The sequence below is a fragment of the Falco naumanni genome, chromosome 8 (genome assembly GCF_017639655.2).
Source record: "Falco naumanni isolate bFalNau1 chromosome 8, bFalNau1.pat, whole genome shotgun sequence".
In the NCBI taxonomy this organism is placed as follows: domain Eukaryota; kingdom Metazoa; phylum Chordata; class Aves; order Falconiformes; family Falconidae; genus Falco; species Falco naumanni.
The window spans coordinates 46,789,591-46,817,185 of NC_054061.1; the positions used below are offsets into that span (position 1 = coordinate 46,789,591).

Here is a 27,595-nt window from a genome sequence, read left to right on the forward strand (position 1 = left end):
TCTTTGATCTATGGATGTTTATTGAGAAGGAGAGAGAGAAAGGTCAGATTCAGATTTTTGATGGAAACTTGGCTGAACTCTTTACACTGAAAAGATTTTATTTATAGTTCAGCCTCTATGCTGAGGACTGTTTTTCACAGTCATGAACTGTTTTTGTTAGAAACCTTGTACACACAGTACCAATGTATGATGTGATGTACAGTAGGCAGTAATTTGCCGAAGCAACTCATGTAACTGAAGCGTTCTGTGCCAGTGTGTCTCATTTTTGACATGCTGATATGAAAAAGTAAAAATAGTTCTCTGATTCACCTCCTTTTGCTTAAATATGTCTCAATACTTAAAAGCTTTTCAGTTATTCATGTGTTGCCCTAACTCCAGTGTTGTTCAGACTTCTTTCTTCTAAACTTGCAGTGAGAATAGTACATGGCAGTTATAAAAGTAATTTCTAGCTTAATGCAGAATTGCAGAGTTATTTTAGTGCCTTACTGCAAAACAAATTCATTTAGGAAGCCTAGACCAAATGAAACTTAACATATTTTTGAGATGAATTTCAACAACTATGGACTAAGTAGTTGTCCTGGTTTAACCCCAGCCGGTAACTAAGTACTACCCAGCTGCTCACTTACCCCCACCCCTCGGAGGGATGGGGAGGAGAATCAGAAAAGAATGTAAAACTCGAGGGTTGAGATAAGAACAATTTAATAATTGAAATAAAACAAAGTTAAGAGCAATAATAATAATAACAACAATTATAATGAAAAGGAGGGAGAAGGGAGAAAAATTAATCCAGAGGGAAGGGAGAAAAGAAAACAAGCGATGCACAATACAGCTGCTCATCACCTGCTGACCGATGCCCAGCCAGTCCCTGAGCAGGGATCCGCAGGCCCCAGCCAACCCTCCCCAGTTTATATACTGAGCATGACGTCCCATGGTAGGAATATCCCTTTGGCGAGTTCAAGTCAGCTGTCCTGGCTGTGTCCCCTCCCAGTTCAATTTCCCTAAGAAACTGAAAGGTCCTTGACTTGGTATAAACATTACCTAGTAACAACGGAAAACATCAGTGTGTTGTCAACACTGTTCTCACACCAAATCCATACACAGCACTGCACCAGCTTCTAAGAAGAAAATTACCTCTCCTGCCAGCTGAAACCAGGACAGTAGTATGGTAGAAGTTCACTCTGCTCCTCCCACCCAAAGAGGAAATTCTTTGGAGCTGTTGTTTGATGCCATCAGCTCCACTGCAGCACAGTACCGTTGAGATGATGTTAGCTACTGGTAGAAATTTCAGAAGAACAAAGTCTGTGTACCAGTTGAGTTAGAGTGTATGTTTTTGGTGTGTTAGATTGTGCCCAGCAGCGGCATAGGAGCATGTATTTAATAGAAACCAAAGTCTCTGTATTCTTCACTGTTTCCAAAGAAGTTGCATATGAAGCCACCGTTTGGGCAGAAGACATGATGCATTTAACGGTAGCTGGAACAGCCTGGACTTTACTAGGTCCTGCAGAGCCAGGAGGCAAAGGAAGAGACCCTGGGCTGAGGCAGACCAACGCCTTAAATTCTTGTTTAAGAATTAGTCCTTTGGGTATTCTTACTGTTTGCATGGAGTTTGAGATGCTAAGACAGCAAAAGCCTCAGTTTTTTGTTGACTAATGGGTACACAGAGTTAGAAAGTGGGGTGGTGTCAAATGTGGCCAGTACCTTGTATCATCTTTGGTTGATAGTTGCATCCTTAAGCAGCAGTGGAGGTTCCAGCTGGGATTAAACACTCTAGATACCAATTTATTGCTAAATAGGGCAGGAGCTGCAGTATTTGGCTTATGTTGATGATGACTAGTACTCTCTGTGTCTCTGTCTGCATGTGCATGTATAGTAATTGGCTTTGGAGTAGTGCATTAAGTTAAAGAGTTACGCTGAGGACATCAAAAGATGTTAGAAACCAGGTTTCTGGTGGATTTTGCAGAGCCTCCATGGTTCTGAGGCAGCCTCTTGTCAGCCATAATCAGTGTCGTGTGTAGCAGCTTGTGACCATAGTTTCTTGCTTTAAATTGGGATTTGAATTTAAGTCATTTAAACCTGCAGGAGCCAAATGTTGTAATGGACTGTGCAGTTGTTGAATTTGGTTGGAAAAGGACCAAAGCTTTTGGCTTTTTTTCCCTGGATTGGGTTAGGTTTGGGAATAAAGGACTTGGAAGAGCACAGGAGAGAGGAGAGCGGGGGCTGTTTGGCTTGTTTTGTTTTTTTCCTTGATGGATACTGCATAAACCACCAAGTTAGGAACAGGACTGATGCCGGTATCAGTTCATGTCTTACGGTCTCATTTAGTGCAGATGTGGGTAATCTCAAGGTTAAGGTTTAGGTTACTTTGATGTCTATGATTATGGTCTCAGCATCTAAAGCTGTGAGAGTGCAGTTTACTGCCAGGTCCTGCAATTTGAAGAGGTAGGAGGAAGCTCATGTAGAAAGTGCCATGTTACGGCAGCATTTTTCTTCATGGTGGTAACAGTCTTGGTGTATGTTTTTTTGACCTCAAGCCACTGTGGATAAATAAGTATAATTTTGGAATCTGGAATTGTGACCTGTCTAATTGCAAAGACAAAAAGAATGGTAGGACTTAGCTGAGTGGTGAGAGACTCCGGAGATTAAGAGGTGCTTTACTGGCCATGTTCTGTCCAAATTACAAGTATTTTTTCTGATATTTTGGTATTTCAACAGAAGCACACTAAGGATTTTGTGGTGATGGTAGGTGTTGGCAAAATTGGTGTCCTACTGAGAATGCTTTGAATCTAAGGTTACAGATAGAAGCAGTAAATCGATCACTTACGCTCTCCATGATTCACATAAATTAAACATCATAAATACTTCCTCCCAAAGCAGGCTTGTGCTCTGACAGTATCGTAGAGCAAAACTTCTGGCAGCTATTGTAAATATAATGTAGGAAGGTACTGTAGGTGTTTGCCATGTTACACCGCATGAACTTGGTTAGCCGGCTTTAGCCAGAAGAAGCAAGTACTATGATTTTCTGGAGGGGCAAAATGTCACCTAATTTTGTACAGCCACAGCACTAATTGTGTCTGTCAGATACTGCTTCTCTCTGCTTATGTTGAAAAAACAGGAAAAATAGATAGAATTCCAGTCAGTGACTGGATGATAAAACAGTTGTCTAAGGAAGTTAAACCCCCCCTTGTTTTTCTTTTACCTACCCTTCTTTCTTCCTAAAAGCAGTATGCAAGGAACTATACTTCATAAGCGATACTAGGAACTGCTAAAACATAGTCAAATGCATTGAGAATAATACATTTGTTTGTCACTGGTCTATTAATGCTTTTAAAATGTGATTCTTTGTTTCCAGGCCTTTTTGCAAATGTGCAATCTGCCAGTCCGGGTGGTTTGCAGGGCAAATGCTGAGTACATGTCCCCATCTGGTAAGTGTGGCCTTCATTAAGATTACTACGTTATACCTCCATTTTGATACCATGGCAACTACGCCTTGTCTTGCTGATAACAGTCGGTCGGTGCAACCGTGCGCGGGTTGCCTTCCCCCTTCCTCTTCAGTGCAGTTTCTCGTCTGCAAACAGTTAAAACAAATGCAAAGTAACAGTGGCACGATGTGTAACTGTGCCTGTGAATGCGGTACCCATACAAAGCATTCAAACAGTTTAGATGCCTGGTGGAAACCTTTTCTCAAATGCCTGAGAGTGGTTGTGTCCTGAAATAGAAAGATGTATGTTTCCAAAAGTGGCTTTATTCTGTATCCAGGGAATGTTCCAGTGAATGCTGTTGTATTTTCCCATTGCTGGGGTGAGATGACGCTGGAGAAAGATTATCTTTTGTTACCCTGTCTGGGATATGATGCCAGGATGTTGATACAGGAGAAGACTGAAGGGTGCATTGTCACTGTTAAGGGTGATAGAGGATTTAAATCTTCCTCTGATCCATGAGTCTGGCAGAACATCCAAACTCACCAACAATAAATAAAGCATTAGAAGGGTACACAGCCTGCCTTTTGCTGGGGATGACTGGTTGCCTAAAAACATCCAGAGGCCAGCTTCAGAAGGTTAACTAAAACCCAGAGAGAGTTGCTGAATGCAGGGCACAGACGTCTGGCAATCCTTGCAGACTGTCCCAGATTTTTGTTTTGTGAGGAGGTGCTGCTTTACTGATTACCTGGCTCTGGTGACTGCCACGTGGAAGTGCTTGTCAGTATATGTCTGTCAGCTGCATGGGTTCTGCTCTGCTATTACTGATATTTTTGTCAAAAGCAGTGGAGTTAAGCTATTTAAAAAAAACCAGTTGCCTGGCAGTAGCAAAAAATCAGCAAAATATGGAGAGAGATATATTATTTGTTGGTAAATAAAGTAGCTTTGAAATGCTGAATTCATGCACAGAGGAGCGTCTTGTGTGCGCAGGAGTAGGACTGGTGACAGTTGCATGTTTTCATTTCTCTGCCACTTGCACCCCATGTCCACACTTTCTGGCATCTGACGTTGTAATTGGGTTTGAACACTTCCTTCTTCTGAAAACAAGGAGCATGAGAGGGAAAACGATACTGCTTCAATTTAAACGCAGGTAGAAATACATGTATTATTTTTGCCCTTACACCTGGAGTCCTTACTATTTTTATTCACTTGCCACATTTTCTGTCTTTATATTGGTTCTTTAATGATAATTCAAACAAGGGTGTCATTTATTCCCTTCTCCCTCCCCACCACCCTCTGTCTCGCAGCAGCAGACAAAGATCTGCATCTCATCTTTTTTGGGGAAGGTTATTTATCTCATAGTTGTCATAATGATGAAACCCATTCTGAGGGAGTCAGAAGCATGATACCAAAGAATTGTCTTGGTATGTGAAGTACAGTCTGAGTGAAACCACTGAATTCTGCAGCACAGAGAAGACTCTGTTTCCTTCTGCAACCTGCAGTGTGCGGATGCAGATGAAGCCTTTCTTGGTGTGGTGCACTTCATTTATTACCCTTAGGCCGCTGAGCCAGTGAGAAGTGAGTGTTTGAGCTAGGCCAAACAGTAGGTATTTTGTGTTTCATTGAAAAGAGTGAATGTATTGCTAATTACATATTTGGAGTCAGGCAGGTACCGATCTTGCTCTTTGTGCTGTCTATTGAGAGCAGAGTTTGCCCACAGTGAGAGGTGGGAAGGTAAAAGGGTGCAGTGCCCCACTGCACTGGGCAGGCTCTTTTACTGCCTTTGGGCTTGAGGACATTTTCTGTAATACAAAACATCCAGCATTTATCTCTGGTTTGTGGATTATTTCAATCATGTAAATAATGCTAAATGATTTTTAAGTTTGGTGTTTATCAGTTGCACTTGGATGAAGATTTGCAGAGCAAGCAACCTGGTTAGGGTGGATTGGAGCAGGAGTCCTCAGCTTCACACGCTGAGAGCTGGGAAAAGGGGCATATGGCAACTTCTGTCGTACTCCATGGCACGCTGTGTGTGACAGGGCTTCCTCTTGTACCCCTGCCTGCCTTAAAGCTTTGGCTTGGTTCTGTGTGTAAGAAAAGTTACCAACCAGAGAAAGACTGTCTGTTTTTAGCCCTGCTTCACACTGGGCTATCAGGGCTCAGCTTCATAGACTGAATGTTGAGCCTTCCTAGTGTTACCCATTTTTGCTTCCATGATGGTGAAGAAGCTCCTTCCTCTGCCTGGCCCTCCAGATGGAAAAGCTGAGTCTCATACTGAGAACCTCTTCCTGACCCCAGGACCACGGGAGCTTGAAAATGCCGGCTCACAACTAGAGAGTAAAGACTGGGGCAGCCAACAGGAGCCGGCTGGCCCAGTCATTGGAAATCTAAAGGACCAGAGGAGGGAGAGTCAAGACCTTGCCTTGCTGAGTGTGCATTTGCACTTCCCCCTGCTTGCTTTCCTGGGCATAGTGCCACATCTCCCATCATTTCAGCAGCCCTTTCCCTGACAGTGGGATAGGAGGGAGGATGGGAACACGCATCGTAAAACTAGCCAAGGGCTCTGTCTGCTTTCCTGGGATTTCCCAGCTGTACTTCAGAGATACCTTGAATTAAGTCTTTCTGGCAAACCAAAATCCATTATTAAAATACAAGTCAATAGATCTCACTCAGTAACTTTGACATACACAATTGCAAGTATTGTATGTAGAAAAGGTTTAGGAGGAGGAAGATGTTTGTTATTACAGACATTCACCAGGTGAGCTATGCATTAGAGCTCTACCTGTGCTCATTTGAAAAAAAAACACCAACAAACCAACCCATAAACCCACTGATGCAATATTTAATTGCTTTGAAAATTGTAAATTATGTTTTACAGGTATAAAAAGCTCTTACTAAAATACATTTCTCATTTTACAGGCAAAGTTCCCTTTATTCATGTGGGAAATCAAGTAGTATCTGAACTTGGACCCATAGTCCAGTTTGTAAAAGCCAAGGTAATAGTACATTGTTTTCAGAAATTGGTGAATAGCATGTTAGTCCTGCCTAGCATTGTGCTGAATTGGTGTGCTCTTCTGGAATGTTACTTCATTTGTTAAAATAGTGTAGAAATGTAGTGCTGTTCTAAAGAAAAGATACCCTGGCATAGAAGTTTGTTGAGGTGGAGACGTTTTTCTTTGTCATCTACTCAAATTCTGGAAGCAAATTCTATGCAGAATAGCTGCATAGCAGTGCTAGTTTCTGAGAACGTTTTTCTACATGCCCTGTCTCAGGATCTCAGAGCTCTTAAACCCAGAACTGACTGGTTTAAATTGTGAAGTGTCAGGTACTGTTCAGATTTGCCTTTGCCTCCCCCACCCACCCACCCATCCCCTGTATTTTAACCAACACTGTCTTTTCACTGAGCAGTTGATAAAGCTGTATCACAGATGTAAATTTGTGTTTACTTCTTGCCACAGAGGTACACTAACCTGGGGCTGTGTGCTCAAACTGTATTCATCTATAACTGGTAATAGTCTATATTTCTTGTAGGTTAGCTACGTTAACGTTACAATTTTTATTTTTAATTCTAAAGGATACTGTATGTAAAAATAGCCTGTGTAATTTGTTACTGAGCTATGTAAGAGATCAGGGTCTGAGCCAAAGCTCATTGACTTTAGAGGTCCTTGGGTCAAGCATTGCTGAATATTCCGATACTATTTCTTACACGTTTGTCTTTTTCTTTTTTCTCCCCCTCCCCCGTTTAGGGCCATTCTCTCAGTGATGGGTTGGATGAAGTCCAAAAAGCTGAGATGAAAGCCTACATGGAATTAGTCAATAATATGCTCTTGACAGCAGAGGTACAGCAAACTGTAGTAACTCCACACACTTACATAAGTGACTATAGGCAAGAAAGCTTGAGGATGTTTCTCTGTATTGGAAATGCTGCTTATTCTTAGGTGAGGTCAGCGACTTTTGTGGTGAAAGGAAGCAGGAATGAGTTCTCTGTGCTCTATAGATTGCTTGCTGAAATGTTCCTCTAGACACAAGCTGCCTGTATGATTCCCCAAACGGAAATGTGTCATGTATCTGTAGATGTAACCAACTGGAAAATGCCAGTGGTTCCTGGGGTCCTACCCCAACCCACAGCTGGCCAGGCATCCTGCGATCACCTTCTACAGTGTGTGTGCTCGCGTGCCTAGTGGGAGGCTGGGGTCCTCTGCGGTTTGTGTCTGTCGCCAGTTAACGAGATGCCATCCCAGCATGGGAACTGTGTTGGAAATGCTGGTGAGCTGCAGGTGGCTGAGCAGCTGAGGGCTGGTAACCTGTCCACGGAGCGTGTGCAGCGGGAGTGGGCTTTTGGTCTCAGCTTGGTCCTGGTGCTGGTGAAGTAAGGACTAGCAGCTGAGCTTTTGCCTTCCAGTTCTAATTTCTTTTGTACATTCAGAGGTTTAACAGAAGGAATGAAATGGAAATTTAATATAGAAAAGAAAATTCTACTAGTGAGAAATTATTGTCTCTGTATTCTGCTTTATTAGGAAGTTTTAGTAAGTGTTCTTTCTGTTCCTAGCTCTATCTCCAGTGGTGTGATGATGTTACAGTAGAGGAGGTGAGTGGTTCTGCAGCATTTATCTTAATTAAAATTTAATGAGAAAACACTTTCGCTCACAATTGCAAGTCCCTACTCATAAATGAAACATTGAGGTTTATACCGTTAATGATATGGTCTTTTCACTTTAATTTCGCTTGCATATACATTTTAGGGAAGTTGTGTCATTACTGGAGTTAGCTGACTGCAGAACAGATGCGGGTTTTGTATGTGTTTCTGAAGTAATAGTTTTAAATGGTTATGCTGCAAACTATAAATTCTGCACAAATAATTACAGCATGTCATACAACTCCCTTTCTCTTTTACATCTCCCTTTCTGATAGAAGTATTTGAACATTAGCTATTTTATGCATAGAGGTATCTGTATTTTCTTATATGATAACACAGTACCTTTCTGTTTCTCAACAAAGATTACTCACCCGAGGTATGGCTCTCCTTACCCGTGGCCTCTCAACCGCATTTTGTCATATCAGAAGCAGTGGGAGGTAAGGCGAAAGATGAAAGCCATTGGATGGGCTGGAAAGACACTTGAACAGGTCAGTATGAAAAGTGAAGCTTTTTTAGCCTGTTTTATTTTTTCTTTATTTTTAAAGGCTTTGAAGAGTAGCACTTTCTTGAAACAGATGTAGTAAAAATATATATTCTGTACTTAAAACATTATCTAGAGTCAGATATTTGCCTTCATCAGCAATAAATCTTACATTATGTGCAACCCGATGGCGTGGGAGGAAGGATGTTTTACCATGAGTCTACATTTCTGGTGATGTTAGTTTAGGCAGTAGTCCTGAAAATAGGTTTTAAGTAATGGCCCCCACTTTCTGTATGGTGTGGGGCACACTTTGCAGGATTGTGGCTTCCATTGTCAGAGATGTAAAAAAAAACCCCAAAAGCAAAGTAGTTTTGAGGTGTAAATTACTACTTTTCATTAAGCTGAGTTATCAATGTTATGGGAAGCACTTAATCAGAATTGCCTTACATCAAATGTTAGATTAAATAACTCTTAGCTACCTGCCTCCTGTGTAGGTTTGATGACTGACTGTAACAGCTTCTGATGTTCCAGCATTGTATGTACCGTGTTCCCACTGTCAGTGCAAATAGACGAAGGTTATTTTTTGCAGTGTTGGTATTTCTCCTGACAATACCGATCTTTTATCTCTTGTGTGTTTTGATAGGTGCTTGAAGATGTAGATCAGTGTTGTCAGGCTCTCTCCCAGAGATTAGGAACACAACCGTATTTCTTCAATAAGCAGTAAGTTACTCTTTACTGAAATACTACATCCAGGAATGTGAGATACAGATATATGGAAAACTCCTGACTTATTTTAATGCTGCATGATTAGTTGCAGACATACAAATGTGTGACTGGAATATAAACATGAAATTTCAGAAATAAGTAATTAAAGGTTTTAAAAGGAAAGTTTATATACGTTTCTGGCATTTATGATTCAGTTTTAATCCTGCTTGTCTTCTCTACAGTGTCTACCACAACCTATGTAGGGTACAAATGTACACCTTTATACTGTGCGTTTCTTATTAAAAATTATACATTTAGAGCTTTACTCTAATTTCTTGGGTAACATCCTTTAATAGGTACAGGGGAGTGAATGTATGTCATACCATCCTGAGCTGGACAGCTTGTCTTGCCCTTCTTAACACCAGGGGCAGTTCTGAATGAACTGAGTTAGCGTGAGGGTGCCTGTGAGTTGTGAGGACTGGGGAGGAAGCTGGCCTTGTGTCAGCAAAGTGTCAGTTGCGAAGTGAAAACTAGAATTCACATTCCCAGGGGAGAAAAAAGGAACAAACTGGCCTTCATGGGATGTCTTCTGCTCTCACCAATTTATTCCAATTGCAAAATGCTTTTTTTTCCCCCTTTGTTTTTTTTCTTACTAGTATTTTAAAAACGTTACAGATTTAAATGACATCACATTAGCTTCTTCTTGTCTCCTGTGCGTAGAGAAGACTAGAAATGCTCAGGTCTGGGCTTCAGTTAACTACATCTGGACAGGGAGATGTCTTCAAAAGGCAGCATACGGTCTTGGTTACTTTTCTGCATGTGTTTTTGCCCCTTAATCTTTTCCGAGTTGGGTGGGTAATGTAAATTGAGTGGATATAGAAATACGCATTATAGAAGAAAAGTTTGAATTGCATCTTCTCAAATCATTCTTAAACATAGTATAACCTAGATAAAACATTGTTTTATGCTTTTTTTCCCCCCCTTCCTCTTAATTTTGTGTGAGATAATAGCTGAGGGTCTTACTCTTCTGCAGATGTATGTATGTATGTGTATATATATATATATATAAAAAAAACCAAACCAGACCCAAAAGACATGACAAACACTTGCCCTTGTTACAGAACTAAGAGGTAGAGTATGGTTTGATACTGGATCAATACCTCTGGCTGATCTGGGAAGTGTTATTTCCACGGTACCAAAAGCAAAGAAAGATGCGATACTGAGAACTAGCAATGTGCGTATATACTGTATACACAGTTTTCATGCATTTGGCAAATTCAGTGTTGCCTGGTTTCTTCCCTGTTCTTCAGTTGTGTGGCTCCCTAAAAGTTATTCAGAACAGCAGGATTTTTCTTGATTAGAACTTGTCTTCCAAAATACCTGTTCTTTTTTCTGTTTGTTTTTACAGACCGACTGAATTAGATGCTCTGGTATTTGGACATCTGTTCACAATCCTTACTACTCAACTAACCACTGATGAACTTTCTGAAAAAGTGAAAAACTACAGTAATCTCACAGCCTTTTGTCGGCGAATAGAGCAGCAGTACTTTGAGGGTCACGATAAAGACAGCTCTACAACTGTTGCAGCCCGATCTGCTAAGAGGTCCTTACTGAGATAAGTGTGTTGTTTGGTGGTTGAGGTGGATTGCATTTCAGTTTTGGGCTTTGTTATTCAATTAATTGATTTCTGAGAATGGAAATGTGTGTTAGCTTTTTAAAACTGCCAAATCATTGTGGAGAAAGAAAAAACTCTAAATGCAGTTTTTGTGTTGTAGAATATACCATGCATATTTAACCTGAAACAACTGTATGGGCACTTCAGTTTTACTAGCCTGTATGCCACTTACTCTAAAGTGACCTTGGACAAATACTGTATCTGGATAAAAAAAATAAAATACTTTAAAAAGTCTCTCTCTGATTTTTCTAAATGCCTTTGTAAGTTTTATGTTTTAAGGTTTTAAGTTTGCCTGACAGCCAAAATTCATTCAGACTGGTGACAAAAACGTCTTGGAGCTCTGCAGCACACAAGTGATGTGCTTTTACTGTCAGTTCTTATTTTGTGTCAAAGTGGCTCCTGGCTGTCATTACTTCTTATGTGTCCTACCTCTGCTTTTATTTCTTGTTCACCTTCAGATTTTGGATTTACATTTTTTCCCCTTCCTATGATTTCCCTGTTTTAATCCTCAGTTTGTCTTGCTTTTTAAGAAATGAATTTGCTAAGTAAGTGTATGTTTCCTCTTCCAGTACGTTAATGTTGTTTCTGAACTTTGATGTACTGGCTGGGGTGGTTCCTGTAGCAGAAGGACGTGGTATGAGCCTGTGGCTGGCATGCCTTGGTCCTTCTGCCTCCGTATCGTCCTATGGTACACGTACACACAATATACTACAGCAGTAAAGAAATATTGTGGTATGCCCAAACCCCTGGCAACGTGGCGCTTTTCCAGGGAGAGTTCCTGTGTGTAGCCAGGGGCTCAATGTCACTAGTATTTCTTTGAACACATTAAATGGCACCACTCTGTTCTGCTTTGTCAGTTATACTTGACACTTTTCCAAAAGCACCAACAACTCCATGAGTGTGCTGGTGGCAAAACCAGTCCTCATGCACTCAGGAAGTCCTTGGCACAACTGGGAGCCAGCTCAAGCTGTTTGACTTAGTTGGAACCGTTTTGTTTTCTTACTATGAAATGTATTCTTTTGACTGTACTCCTCAGTGTCAAAATACTTAATGGCTTGAACTGGTTATGCAATGGTCATGAGGTTTTTGGCTGCCATTTCCTTCTCTCTTAAAAACAGAACAGAAAACAGCTGTGTACCTTGGACTGGCTGCTCTCCCTCCACGGTGTGGCTCATGAACCACTACTGCTTACTCATTCCTACTGCCGGGGACCACTCTTGTCAGCTTGCTTGCAAAATAGAGCTGAATTTGTACTGCCTGCTTCTTGATACAGGACGTAAGTATCAATGTGTAAGGGGGGCTTGGCCTTCTAGCAAATAGCTCTTTGCCATGAGAGGAAAGTTAACCTTGTCCTGCATTTCAGTCTTAAAATTTTACGTGTGCACATTGAACATCAACTCTTGACTGCTTAGTGACCGTTCCTGCTATCAAAGTGGTTGGTAGCTGAGAACCCAGGTATCTCCTTTAAACCTGCTCTTACACAGTACTGCAACTTCTGGGAAAACTGGAAGAGAATTTGTTGTGGGGTGTTTCTTAATATTCACTCCAAACTACGATATACAGTACTTTGAGAGAAAAACACTCTCCAATGGTCTCTAAGACTAGCAACGCCACAGTTATGGAGAAATCCCGTGTGAAAACTGAAGTATCTTAATCCAGAGCAATTAGACTTGCCTTTTACCTCCTGGTATTTAAAGCACCATTCATGAGTAAAGATTTTAACCTAGCTTCTGTGGCTTTGGCAGTTCTTCTACCAGTTGAATGAACTACAGGAGTAATTTACTTCATGGACTTCCACAGCTACCTATGCACAGGCATTAACTCCCATGCAGTCTAAAAATGTGCAAGTGGGTGTGGATTCCTCTTCTCAGAGCTGCAGAGGCCATCAGCCACCTTGTAACCAAATTTTAGCAATTGCTTTGGAACAGCATTGAAAACCATGGTTTTCTCTTTTGGCAAGGTTTCTGTAAGGCAGTGCAAGCACTGGTAAATACAACAATTGGAATGCTGAAGAGCTAGTTAATGCAAATCTTGTATGGTAACACAGAGCAAGCTTTATAACTTCAGAGGATTAAAAACCCTCACTAGGGTAGCCACATGCATTAACCCACTTTGAATGTCTCATCTAGAAAATGTACTCAAATGCTGTGGAAGTGGTTTTGCAAAAGATACTGATCTGTTACAAAGTTTGTGTAAATCCACTTGAGCTATTCAGACTGCATTTAAGATAGGGAGACAAGCTAATTAGACAAGAGTTTTCAATATTGAAGAGAGAGGACAAGCAGAGACTAAGCTCTGGAAGCTAAACTGAATAGTTTCTGAAAATTTAACCACCCCTCATTCCTTGTGTGTGGCTTTGATAACTTAATTAGTAAAACAAAATTTAAATGGGAAAAAGCATTCCTTACTTCCTCGACTGAAGAGCATACTTTCTATATGGCATGTTTGCCACAGAGCTGGTTTGTAGTTCAGGCTGCACCGCATTCTAGGTGATATCTAAACTTAAAACCACAAGGAAAAGGGCTCTGCTACCAGGTTGAAAATAGCTATTAAAATCCTAGGCAAAGGACGTACTTTGTAACTCATAAATACAAGAAACCATTTTGCTTTTTGAAATGACATTGCTAGCGTGACTAGCGCTACAGAGCAGACTGAGCCGAGCACTGAGGACCAATGTCTGTAAGCTGCGCTTTACCTCTGGGAAGCTGCAATCCTATAAAGGACACTGAGGCTGAAAGGACACAGGTACTGATTGCTCCTGACATGCTGTGCACAGTTCAAAAATGAAAAGTTGAAACACAACCAGCCATAAAACCAGTTAAGGTTGGAAAAAACCAAAACCAACCCAAACCCAATAACTTCTCTAGCAAGGGAGTTGAGCAAGCAAACCAACCTGCCTTATCCAAGGGCAAGTAAAGAGGGTTTGCTGTTGGTCTGAGTGGCCCTCTAGTAGGACAAGGCTGCACAAGTGCAGTCTGTGAGGATTTTACTCTTGGGTTCTGTGTTTTCTAGAAGATCTCCCATGACTGATGCACAACTGCTGCACCAGAGGCAGAATCAGGCTGGGAAGACCTATGGTCTTATTTCATGTAGCAGGACAGTGTGGATGATTATTTTCTTTCCTAGCTTTTCAAGCTCAAAAATCCCAAGCTCTCAGAGGCTATTTTCAGTGACAAAAGCAGGCAACTGGAACTTCTGAAGTTTCCCAAAATTAAGACATAAATTAGATCTCTAACAGAAAGAATGTCAGGAGCAGCTGCTCCATGGCTTAACATACATTCTCTGAATATGTCCCACTAGGGGACTCAACCAAAACAAAATCATAAAAGCACTCATAACTACAAGTGAATAGATGCTAGAGTCTGAACAATGTATAAGTCACCCACGGTGGTTTGCTTCTCCTAATCTTTTTGTTCCACAAATTAATAGCTTCATATGGAGATGCTCACATTGAGCTAAATGCTAGCTGGAAAGTAGAAGGTGCTTTCCTTGGCTGATGGAGTTCAAACAATTGAGAAAGTCCTGGTGAAAATAGGACCGCTCCACTCCTAAGATGCCTCTGTGTAGTTGTGGATGGGACTAATTTTGGTCAGTGCAGACTCCTGGTTGTGTCCTTGCTGGATTTTGGTGTCTGCTGCTATCAGAAATGTGTCATGCCAATTCCAGATGTTATGGAGGTCTCATTTGCTTGACCAGCACAGCATCGTATGCTTAGCTAAACTGTGGATCCCATGCACCCTGCACATACAGCATGGGAAATGGAGCAACCACCCTGCTCCACCGCAGGCTGTAGCAAACCAGCTTGTGATTCAAAAGCAGCCAGGATTTCAGCCACAGGCTAACTTATAGTACTGGATTATTGCTTCCAGCTGGTGGCCCTTCCTCAGCCCCTGGTTTTCCTGTCCCTCTCTGAAGAAAGCTCTCCTTGACTGGGGAGTCTCTGATGCTACATTTTATGATTTTGTGATGACATTTCAAGACAGACTTTATGGGAAGGAGCTTCAGTGATAGCAGCTTTTGCTAGGATCTACCACTCCTCACATACCAGTTTGTAAAAATTACAGTCTTGAGTGGTGTTAATGAGATATTAATCTGCTATTTTCTCTGGCTTTTGTTTTATTTCCCCTCCTCCCCAAGGAAAGAAAAATAACTTGGCAATCTCCTGTTTCTCAAATGCACTTAAAGCTCAGTGTTGTGGAAAAAAAAGAGCCTAGCACAGCCCGGCACACAGAGAATGTTGCTGAGCTGTACTTAATGATGCCTCTTAGGATCAGCTGTGCTGCTAGAAAACACTTCATTTCCTGTGGCTTTCTTTCTTTCCAAGCAGAGTGCAGCTCCAATGGCTCTCACAACAATTAGCACCCACTTGTTCTGCAGGTTTGAAGTTTTTTGCATTAGTCAGGTTGAGAAATTCATGGTATTAATCATGACTGAAGTTGTTATTTATCACCTGCTGGGTGAGAAATAATAATTTTGGCACTACTGGGGCAGCAGGCCAGAAGTACCAAATTAAGTAAAACATCTAAACACTAGCAAGGATCATTTCTCTGATTAATGAATTGTTACAAAGAAAAAGTGCTACTCGTTATCTGATCTTAGGATAAAAGTAGGAGTTGGAAGTGGAAAGCATTAGCAAAGTCAGGCTATACCCTGATGTAGTTTGAAACTTTCCTGGCTGATCTCTCTTCTGGCATTCACTAACTGCTAACATGCACTTGTCTGTGTCACAGGTCCACAATACTTGGCGCACACACCCAGTGCCAACTTTGTAAAAAAGCAGCATTTGGCAGGGAGCTCAAGGCCCATTGTGTAATCGCCTCAAAAGAAACGTTGAAATGACTTTAACCTTCTAGAGCTTGTCTAGGCTGGAAGGTTTTGCCACAGGGACAGTTAAAACACCATTGTGTGATGGCAGTAACAAGGGTGCAGGAACCAAACTCAGTGACACCAACAGAATTCAGTTTACACCCAGGTAATTGTATCCATACTGGGGCCGTTGGTCACCTATGGCATTAAAAGAGCCCACAGATTGCAGCTGCCTGATCAGAAGTGTTTCACATGCAAATACAAAAAGGGTTGGCCTACACAGAAGTGAGGAATGTGTGTGCTGTTACAACCCTGAGCTACCAAGTCACTGTGATATACCACGTCCTCTCCCTGCAAAACCATTGTGGGGAGCTGAGGTGCAGATCACGTAGCAATGCCCACAGAAACGCTATTTTCTAGGTTCATAAATGAGATGTAATACTGACTGTTAGCCCTGAATATGATCAAAGAACTCAGCCCAGAAGAGAAGTGCCACCACTGAAAGCAAGCAGAAACTCTGGGTACAATTTTGTTTGCTTGTTGAGGTTTACAAGAAAAAAGAAAAATAGAGTTTGAGAGACCCTTTTTGGCTCCAAGTAATGAATTTGCTGGAAAGAAGGCACAGGCTTTTTCCACAGAGAGCATCAACCACTCCCATCTATTGCTGCACACTTCAAATTTGGTACTAGCTGAGGTGAAGCACTTTGCACTGTTGGCACAGACGGACTGCCCCTGCTGACATCTGTGACAGCCAAAGCAATGCCTGTCTACCCAAACGGGTGTGCCCAGAGGCTGACTTGACATAGTGAGCTGACATGAGAGGTCAGCATGAACTTAGACCTCTCGTATTTGGCTTAATATTAACGGTAATGCAGGTTGTCAATAATGACATTTTTGTAAGCAAGCTTTACATCATGTAAGTGCTCTCTCAACTAGATCCTTTTCTTCTTTTTTTTTTTTTTACCCTAAAAGTTTACTCTGCATTGAAGAAAATTAGAGGATGTAGGGCATGATGGTCACCTTCCCTACAAGCACTCTCAAATCACCAGTCTTGCAGGGCTTGTGACCTCAGTTCAGCGATAAAGATTTGAAATAAGAATGAAAAGGATGATTGTTCATAGAAAATAAAAGCAGCAGGAAAGGGCTTGCAAACAGAAGACCATCTTCTTAGTCTAAGCAGACAGCCATCAGAAGGTATCCAAATGAACTTTGTTGCAGGCACTGTGGGGAGGAACCAGTGCAGCTTAGCCATGACAAATTCAATCGAGCTGGAAAGAAGACCAGCCATCACCCAGCTGGTCTGATCAAACTACAGCATGACCCAGAGCATCTTCTTCCAAGTTTGTCTTCTCTCTGCATGAATTTACACTTTATACTGCCTCTTCCTGCCAAAGATTTGTCAGCCGGAAGGCCACCTCACTAGTCACACATCTCAGATTGTCTCTGTTACCCTCTCATGGCTGGTGTCATCTATCTCTACTTTCAGCTACAAAGTACAGTTTTGACTTTGAAGCTATCTGTTGCTGGTCACACCATTCTCTCACTGCTGAGATCAACAGTTTTGTGACTGATGCAGAATCTCAGGATTATTGCCTGAGATTATTTTGTGAAAATTATCCGCAATCTCTCAGATGTTATCACTTGGACTGTTAGATTAAGAGCTGCCCACCTTCTTTTCTTGTCAAGACATTAAAAATTTCCCTTTAGGTCCAGTGCTCTTTCTAGCTTCATTCCTGTAAATCCCTCTAAAATTCCTTCGCAGTTTTTGTCCTAATCTTCCCTCAGAAGTCCTAGCATCTTTATCTATGATGCCTCCTAGCCAAGAAGTATTTAGCTGAGATTACTGACTACCTCCAATCTCTTTCATTTGCAGATTTAAGCCTGTGTTGTGGCACGTTGAGAGCCAGTTGATGAAGATCAATAGTTTGGGGGCATAAAGAAAAAAAAAATACCTTTTTTTTCTACTTAAATAAACTTATTACCAGCATATTTTGTTGTAGGTTATAATGTTTAGTGAAAGGCAGGTAGGTTTCTGCACACGTGTGTGAAGATCACAGATCTGACTGACTTGTGTATTACATGCAAGTGTGAGTGCAAAGGTCTTGCTCTTATGCCAAAGCACACTTGTAGCAAAGCCTAAAAACACTGCTGTGGAAAACACTGCCCATCATCTGATGGAAATGCTTTTGACACACAGAGGACAGCTCCTGCAGACTCATTTCTATGGAGGTGCTTTCATTTGGTTCAGTGCATCTTCCTGGGGCCTGTCCTGCTGTCCCTTATCCCTGACATCCTTTTGGGATCCCTCTGCCTTCACAGCTGCTGCTTCAGGGTCTTGCTGCACTGGGAAAAAAAAAGGGGCTCACCTTTAGGAAAGGCTTTCACACCTGTGGACTGCAGTCCTCCTTCTGCTTTGAAAGATTCCTTGTGCCAATAAAATCACTTTAGTGTGAACAGAGAAACTAGCATGCTTTCTAGGGTTTGTTTAGGCAGAGAGAAGCATCCTGCAAGCATACCACCTTCTGCTCTGTGTATCTATAGTGAGTCCAAATGCTACTGCCACAGGAAACACATTGAGTTTCCATGAACTATGAAGCCTAAAATCTGCTTTTCTAACTCACTAATCACAAACAAATTGGTGTTAATTATTTTTTTGAAGTTTGACAAAATTCAGCATTGGAAAGATGCAAAGTAAGATGAAAACTCATTTGGATAATGCAGTTCTCAAATTTTTTTGGTAACTCTGTATTATAATACTAAAAATTACCAATGTAATAACTGATTTACTGAGAAGCAGGCTGAGAAAAGCTTGGAAGGGCAACGAGCAGACTCCTCACTCCTGAGGGGGTTAAAGTGCAAAATGTTTAAATGAGGCTTCCAAGAGAAAAAAACTGGTAGCAATAAGAGAATGGAGTTCCCTTTCAATCCCTAAATCAGCACAGTGAGTTCTTTGGTATATTGTCCTCCTCACCACAGTGAATTGGAGCCATCTCTCGCACCAAAGCCAGCAGCAGTTATTTGATGCATACTATTTGAAACGTCACTGATCTGCAATCAAACAAGTGATTTCTAGCCAAAAATTACGAAATACTTGGCAAACTTAGCCAAGTAGATGAGTCAGACAGAAAAACCTGCCTGACAGAAGAGTAAGTCAAGCCACAGCAGTTGCAAGTAATTTGTCCCAAATGTGAGCAGGGCAAAATCTAGAGCAGGAGGCTGGTTTCCCAGCCCCACACGCCAACCACTGCACTGCATTCTTTACTGCTTTTTTAACCACAACAGCCTCTGAAAATCACTCTTCAAAGGCATTTCTTGGTTGTAATAAATGAACGATCAAAACCTAAACAAAGAACCCAGCAGCTGAGATGATGCAACTTAGCAAACAGAAATGATGAAGATTGCCTTGTCCTCTGCTTATTTCCAAAAGAATAAAGCCCAGGTAATTTATAAAGCCTTCCCCCTTCTCCTCTCCTTTAAAGCCCCTTGGGAGTTACCCAGGAGACAGCACCACTTTCCTCTACTTCCCCATCTTTAAAATACATTCATTCCAGTTTTCAAATTGCTATTTTGTAGTGCTAAATCTCTACCCACACTAATTTCTCCAGGTCAGAATCTGACCCTGATTTGAACAAAATCTGGAGTCAAATATTCACACTAGAATGCTTTTGCCTTGCTGCATGTCAGATGCCATCTCCCTGCAAATGTTTCACACACCTTGGAGTGCAGCTTGTGGAACTGATGAGGTGAAGAGCACTGCAGAGCAGCTCTGTGCTGGTAATCACAGGACTGAAGAAACACATACATCATCTGCCACATAGGTTGGCATTTCAAGTAAAAAACCTTCACAATGTGTAAGATGTTGGACAAATGATGGCCATATGCATGTTTGTCTCTGTGCAGATGTCTTTGCATTCTCAGCTAGGAAAAAGCTGAGGTAGGCTTTTTTTGCCGACAGTTTAATATTAGTGACACAGTTTATGTCCTCTGCAAAAACAATAATGGGGGATAAGGTGACATAAATTATTTGCAAATCGTTTGACATATGCAGGGCATTGTCCTTGCAATAATCACTATCAGTCTGTCAGTTTAAGATATGAACCGTGCCACTACTATTTTATATCATTGTGTTAAGCTTTCACATGTTGTAATTTTACAGATTTGTTCTTTGCAGAACACTGCAACACAAATCAAATTGTATTATGTTTAGTCATATGCTGTGCGGAGCACCTCCCTGCAATTAGGGGCGGGGGGGAGATGAGGAGCAAACAAACAGTCCTAGATAAAGGGCAGCTCCTCAAAAGTTAGGATATTTCCCAGATACCATTACTCAACTTTCATGGTCATTATTCAAGGCAAGAGGAATTATTTAAATTCATGCTAACATCACTTGCTGGCTGCATGAACAAAGTGAGCACTGGAAAGCACCATACTGACAGATCAGTTTAAAACACCCTTGTCTGATTTGTTTCTCCATAACAGTCAGGCACAACATTTGATTCTTATGAATAATGTGGGTTTTACTAAAGTAAATATACTGGTTTCTTTTCAACTCACAAAAGATCCTTCCAAGACCAGTAGGTGCCTGTAGTATTAACTCTGCTTTCCATAGACATGCAGAATGGTTCTGGAATAGCAATGAACTCAGCATTGTCTCTTTTATTCCAGGCAAATTAATTCCTGTAGTATAGTCTAAAAAAAGACCTAAAGTAAACAGCTTATTATTAGTCTTTTTTTTTTCTAAATTTGAACCACAGATTACTGTGGGAGTCATTCACAAGTGTATTCTAAGTGTATGTATGCGATGCCAGATACCTTATACTAACTGCTTGAGAAACATTAGTATGTACATGTGCTTAATTGGTAAAGGAGTCAGTAGGAAATACTGTAATATGCATTCTGAAGTATCACATTTCAGTGACTTTTTACTATATTTTGAATAGCGAAACGTGATTTGTTTTCCCCTGGGAAAGTTCCCTGCATTCAGTTGTCAGCAGAACAGAATCTTTCTGCTTCCAGTGAGCCCTTAAACTAGAAAGATTTATTGCACTTACACCCTTGAAAGAACATATCTTTTTCTTTGAAGGCAGCCATTATCACCATCCCATTTTATATCTTTTCTGATAAGTGCAGGCAGTAAAGCAGATAAACTCCTTGCATACCAATTAAAGACACATGCACACTAAGACAGTGTATACTATCAGAGATGCTCAGAGTAATATTCTTCCTAGCACAGTAGATATATCTAAGGAGTTTGACTTTTATTATTCTCAGCTTTACACCTCTGACATTTCTAAACCATGGAGGAAATTAATGAATTCTCACCCAAGACTCCATTGTCTAATCTTGCCCCAGTGCTCATGAATTATGGAAAATGACAGATCAGCTGATGACGTACAACAGGCTATTTTAAAACCACCCTTTTCCACAAAACCTGGGCCATGAAAGGCTCACCACTGTATTTCATGCAGTCACCTGACAAAATATTGGTCTCATGTTAATCGATACCTTAAATACAGCTATTTTGTCACTATATTTCACTCATTTCCTCACACCCAAGATGTTGTGATGTTTTTTATGCACAAAAAGTATGAAAGCCAGACCCATGAACCTAGGAAGCTTCTTTTCCTACTTTCAGGTGTGATGCCAAAGTACAGTCCTAACTCTTAGCAACCTACTTTGGATTCTTCCATTTTGAGATCTCCACAGACTAAACAAGAGCTCAGTAACATTTTAAGGTTCTTAAGTGCAATGTCCTCCACCTACCTGTGTGACTGCTGCTTCTAGTGCATTTTTCCAAGCAGACAAAAGGCCTTTGCTCATCCTGAATGGTGAGACCAAGAGGATTTGTATGAAAAGGCCCTCCCAGGTGAAATCATTGCCACAACTAGGCTGTAACGACCAAGAGCCATATTAGCAGCTGCAAGCCCTTTGGCTACGACATCCCACACCCTCTCTGTCCCAGTTAGCATGCAAATTCACTGGGATAGGAGCCACTCTGTAGTGTTTCTTTCCAAACAAATAAAAGCCTCTGAGCTTTATCAAAGGCAGATGATGTCAGCAATGCCAGCTTGCTTGGAGGAGCTGTTTGGACAGCCCTGCTGGGCTGGATGGCTATCAGGCTGTTTGGGCTGCCCTGCTCTCCTCCCACATCGGCAAACTGCAGCTCTGGGCTGCTCCCAAGTCACCACACGCCCAAGGAGTCCCACACATTCAGCTCCTTTTTCCTTCTGTGCTCCAGTGTAAAATGAATTAGTGTATTTACTCACAACATTATTGTCAGGTGGAAAATTAGCTGTCTGCAATATTACCTCTGAACTTATTTTTACTTCTCCAAGAATCTCACCCAGAGTGTTTCCTGAAGTACAGCATCTGAGCGCATCAGTGACTTCCTTCTGCGTGGTTCCTTGTGCATGGTGGCTGAGACACCAGTTTTTCTGTCAGGGTTCCCTTTAGACAAGAAACTATGGAAAGCAATACATCTCATTCAAAACATCTGAAAGAGCTGAAGATACAGAATGCATTAATCAGTAATTAATACAAATAAAAGAAACACTCTTTCATGTAGGTGGTAATAATAATAACACTTGAGTTTGTTCTAATCCATCTTTTTGTCAAATGAAGCACCAGGGAATTGGCAACAATCAGAGTATTTTAAGAGTCTCTGCTTTGATTTGCAATATGGGGTTTAGTCCTGTGTTTTAAAACCGATAAGCTAGCCTTTAATATGGAGAGGAATTCTGCTATATTTTTATACCCAGCTTACAAGTCAATTTTCCAAATTAAGGCGGTGCCTTTTCACTTTATAAAGGAATTGCAAAAGCATGACAACATCCCATTGCACAAACCCTGATAGCTCCCTTTCTTCCATATTAAACCACTGAGAGCAGCTGGAATAAAGGGCTTCAACCCTTCCAGAGAAACAGCATCTTCCAGAACATCAGACAATCCCAAAATCCTTTAACTAGCCCTGTATTTGTTATATTTAGTGACAATTACACAAGTGACTTCCTGACTGCAAATATGATTCATTACTCTGCAGCAGAAGTAATACCTCTAATAGACTATGCATTGAGTTGACCCAAAATAGCTGCTGAAGAATAGTTGTTCCTGAACTATTCCATGGACAGATTTTTTAAATTATTGTAACCATATATAAGAAGAACAGATTATCCTGCCATGTAATTATTTAGCAATACCCCTAAATCTTTGTGTAAACTAAATTTCAAATGTGGACAACAATAAGCAATGTTTAATAAAGAGTTTTTAGGAACAATTTGTCTGGAACTTGCTGGGAGGTTATAAGCCCTATTTAAAATTAAACAATTTGTATTCAATCTTTAGTCACCCTTGAGGTTCACTATTATCAACACTCAAAGTTAAAAAAAAAAAGACAAGAAAAAGAGAAAGTAATTTTTTCTTCTAAGTAAAGGGAGTAGAAATTGAGTATTTCCAAACCAGCTAGACCTAAGGACACAGTTCCAGCTCCCTCCCCACTCTGGAATAACACAGACAACCCCACTGAGAACAGCATTACCCCAGGGCCTGCAAGCCCATCTTTGACAGGATCGTGCTGCCCTGCTCTTGATTTTGATGCCTACGCAGTGCTGAGCAGCAGGGTTTCACTGCATACAAATCATTAACAAATCAGGAAGCCTGGAAATGATCTGAAAAGATTATCATGTGTCCACTTCCCTACTGCAGAGCCTTACACCATGAAGACAGCCCTATTTCACTTGTGCACTGTCCCTGTCCTATGAAGGGATTGCTCACAGACCTGCACTTCACATCTTCAGGTCATCCTCAGTGTTCAAAGCAAACCTCAGCACTGCTGTGTGCTGTGCCGGCTCTGTCTCGCTGACACAGGGTTCCTCAGCACAGCTCTCCTAAATTCACCACTGCAGAGCAAGGGAAGCAGCAGGGCTGTGGGTGTCCCCTGCCAAGGGGATTTTTGACATAGCCAGATCCAGGCCCTCACTCCCAGGGCAGGCAGTAAGTAAAGAAAGACTAGGGGAAAACTGGAATATCACTCCCTCCCTCTCACTAATGCCAACTGCAGTTTATCTGTGAACTTCAGAGAGGCCAAAATTTCATCTGTATTGTTCAGGATTTCTGCAGGCAAGGCAGCCAGGTATGCTCAAGGGGAAACCCAACCCTATCAGCTTTCAAAAGAAGCCACAGAAATACGCCATCGCCTTCACATTGATGATACTACACACACAAGCAGTAATCTTTCGGCTCCTTTTTTATTCCTTTTCATAGCAGCCACTCGGCATAACCTTCCAGACAACAGCTGCTGCCCAAAAGGAAGGCTGGGAGGCCTGAGCTGTGCTCAATATGAAATTGTCCAGGTGGGTGCTCTCAGCTCAGCTTTAAAATTTTTATTATTTTTCCAGCTTCCTGTCCAAGTGTTCTGCCTGCTCCCTTCATTAGAGCAATGGCAATTTAAACTAAAACTCACAACACGCAATGGTTGATGCTACTGCTGAAAAACCTCACTGATGAGGTCTCAGAGTAATCCCAGTGTCCCAGCTTACTGTGCATCTCTCTGTTCTAGCTTGTTAAACAACATTCTACAATGCTGGTATGTAATCTAAAAAACATCATAAGTAATAATTAAACATTAAATCAGATTAATTCCAGGCTTGTTTGCCCTTGATAATAATATTAATTCTCTAGAGACGAAAGCAAGACAATTGTGTGAAAACAAAGCACAAATAAAGTCCATAAAATACAGAGGAAATATTTCCAATATTAGTTTTGTAATATGGAGTATTCATTTTGTAATATGGTGGTGACATAAAATATGCAGCAGCAACAAACAGAGGAAATTTGATGGACTGCCAAAGCTGTTTCTCCTTAAAATGCACATTGCTCTCAGTTAAGCTTGGCACTGAGACAAGACTGCCTACACAGGCATTTTCAAAGGGCTCTTTCAAGGCTGACGTGCCACTTTCAGCTCTGACATGGGATCAGAATTACAGCTGAGGAATCAAATGAAAATCCAACCAGTCTGTGTGGGACTTCCTTAGAGAGGAGGGCTACAAGAGCTATATTTGCAGCTTCACAGGGTGTTTCCCATGCTTGCTATCACCATATCAAAAGTGTTCTATTTATAGACAGCAATTTGTTGGTGCCAGGCAGTGATGGGCATGTGATATGAGGGTGGTGAGGCACTAGAACAGGCTGCCCAGAGAAGCTGTGGATGCCCCATCCCTGGCAGTGTTCAAGGCCAGGCTGGAAGGGACTTTGAGCACGTTGGTCAAGTGGAAGGCATCCCTGCCCATGGCAGGGGGGCTGGAACTAGATGATCTTTAAGGTCCCTTCCAAACCAAACCATTCTATGATTCTATGATATATGGCTGTTGGCAAAATGAGTCTGTCCATGGGTTATCACAGCTCTAATTAAATGAAGACACAGGCTACTGAGTTAGGGTCCCTTTCAATGGAGCTGAGAGGACAGCAATCTCCACAAGAGCCTCAGAGGAGGACAGATTCATTTGACTGATTGCATGATGTCTGAATTAATGGTCAGGAAAAGAGCTATTATTGTGCCCTTGCTGGTAGGCTGCTTCAGAGAGCTTTTGCTGTGCTATCTGTTTGAGTGTGGAAGCAAAAGCAATGCACTCCTCAACACACAACCAGCAAACCAGGAGCCTGGCTGATGTGGCGAGCCTTTCCTGGATCAATTTTACAAGGCTGAGTGTCTGATAAATAATGAATGTTCAATAAGCTCAAATACAAATACTTTGCAAGGAGCAGGCTGTTAGTCAAACCAACGCTGCTCTAACTTTTAAAACAGTTTTCTTGTTTTATTGACAATGTGGGTGGCAGAGACAAAGCAAAGCAGGGCACAGTATAAACCACAGCACCAAGCAACTTTGGCTCCTGGTCTTCTTTGTGTCTCCTGGTTTCTGGGGCTGGGAAAAACTCAGTAATTAAATCCTTGTAGCTAAGCTGGAGCTGCTGGGAGCAAAGGGGTGGTGAGAAATTTCTATCAAATATCAATGACCCAGCATGTGTTTGACAGGTGGGAAAACCTGGTTCAAGCCCTTGGTGTTGGGGGGGACATTTTTTTTTTTTTAGTGGGCTTAATTCTTGAGAAAACATTGTTGTGCTGTTCTTGGTGCACGTAAGAAACCTGGCTTCTCTCAGGATTTCAGTAACCTTACAAAACTGGAGCAAGTTTCAGAGCTAAAATTAAATTCACAAGCTGTAGCAGGCTTGTAAGCTGGAACAAACTTGCAAGCAACAACCTGCTTCCAACATCACATTTGAATGTAATGCTTACATTTCTAAGCTCTTCAAGATCACAACAGACTTCTAGCTAAATGGAATTAGCTCCAGACTAGAATCTGTTCTATGTGGCTCACATCATCTCTCACCAGGTGGTGGTGGATTAAGCTGTAGAAGAACTTCAGTGTGACCCTCTAATCCAAGTGAGACTCCTCAGTCTCCTCCCACACCAAGTGCAGTATCTAGGTTTGCTTCTATGACAGATTCTTCTGCTTTTGGGAGACCTCCACTATTAATTGAAAACCTCAGAAAAGACAAACTAAGGCCACAAAAATGACAAGCCAGCCTGATCCTCGTTTCCAATTTGCTACTCTCTTTGGGACCCAATAGACAATTGGTATATAAATAAATTACGAACCTCCACTAAGCCACCTGACAGTGACCTCCTTGAGCCTTTGGCTCTAGCTGAGCATATTGCTGAGTACCAGCACCGCTAGGTTGCCCCTGGAGGTGGTGTGGCACCGCAGCAGGTCATCCAGGGAGGTTGTCAAATCTTCATCCTTGGAGGTCTTGAGACTTGACTATACAAAGCCATGGCTGGCCTGATTTGGAGATCGCAATAGTCCTGATCTGAGCTGGGAGCTGGACTAGAAACCCCAGTGGTCGCCTTCTGCCAGCAGCTCTGAGGCTGTGACTCTCTGTTGGTTCTTTGCTTCAGCTATCTGAAAATTTAGAAGGCAAATTTTTTAGACATGCATCTCTTAAGAAATTCTCTCTAAGGTAGACATGGACTTCCACATTTCCCCAGGAAGAAACATAGCTACTTAGCCAACAAAAGAAACCCCTCATTGAGATCTTGTTTTCAGGAGTTCAGACAATAGCCTTTGTAAGTGAATATGTGAGAGCTGATACAGACAAGTACACTGAGGAACTTAATCATATCATATTTCTGTGTGATCAAGATAACCTATATTAACCTGTTAACAGTCATTTAAATATTTAAACCAGTAGATCATACAAAGAAAAGGGAAGATTAAGTTTAATCATGTGGCTCAGTTCTATTGAATATATCTGTGAAGCGGTATTTCCGGTTATCTGTGAGTGGAAAAGCATTTACTTACTAAATTATTTCTCACATATATAAGTTTAGGACTCAGTGATTTGTATGGCCAAAACCATCAGATAATCTGTTCAACCATGTAACATGCAGAAAATCTCAACTGCCAAACACCGAGAAGCTCATGGGATCCATCTTGCTGTTATGGATCATTGCAATTACAGAAATGGTACCTGTGTATATAACTTTAAAGTAATTGCTTTGTTTATATGTAAGGGAATGCAAGTAAACTTGCTAAGGTACTTCTTGGATATCAATTAATATTTGGCAAAACATACAAAGTACACTTTCAAAAATTTCCTTTAACTTCCATGGAAGTTACTTACACACTTAAAATTAAGCACACACTACAGTGCTCTGCTAGTTAAAGATGATACATATACACAAGTTTGAGTCCTATTTATATGCGATTAAACCATAACTAGTATGCTATCTTGTTCCTCAGTTTTGAGAATAAAAATTAAAAATCCCCAAACCACTGTAACAAAAAAAATCTCTTTATTAAAATCTATACTTTTCTAAATAA

The 27,595-nt window shown here is 41.3% G+C and overlaps 1 protein-coding gene across 1 annotated transcript in view; it reads left to right on the forward strand.

The window, feature by feature from the left end:
* The window catches only part of MTX2 (metaxin 2), a 35,361-nt gene extending 24,214 nt beyond the window's left edge, over nt 1-11,147 (forward strand). The window contains exons 4-10 of the mRNA XM_040603778.1: nt 3,350-3,422; nt 6,336-6,412; nt 7,163-7,255; nt 7,966-8,004; nt 8,415-8,540; nt 9,177-9,253; nt 10,647-11,147. Coding sequence (XP_040459712.1) covers nt 3,350-3,422; nt 6,336-6,412; nt 7,163-7,255; nt 7,966-8,004; nt 8,415-8,540; nt 9,177-9,253; nt 10,647-10,857 — 696 coding nt within the window. The 3' untranslated portion in view covers nt 10,858-11,147. The remainder of the gene's footprint in view (nt 1-3,349; nt 3,423-6,335; nt 6,413-7,162; nt 7,256-7,965; nt 8,005-8,414; nt 8,541-9,176; nt 9,254-10,646) is intronic.
* Nucleotides 11,148-27,595: the final 16,448 nt, after the last annotated feature.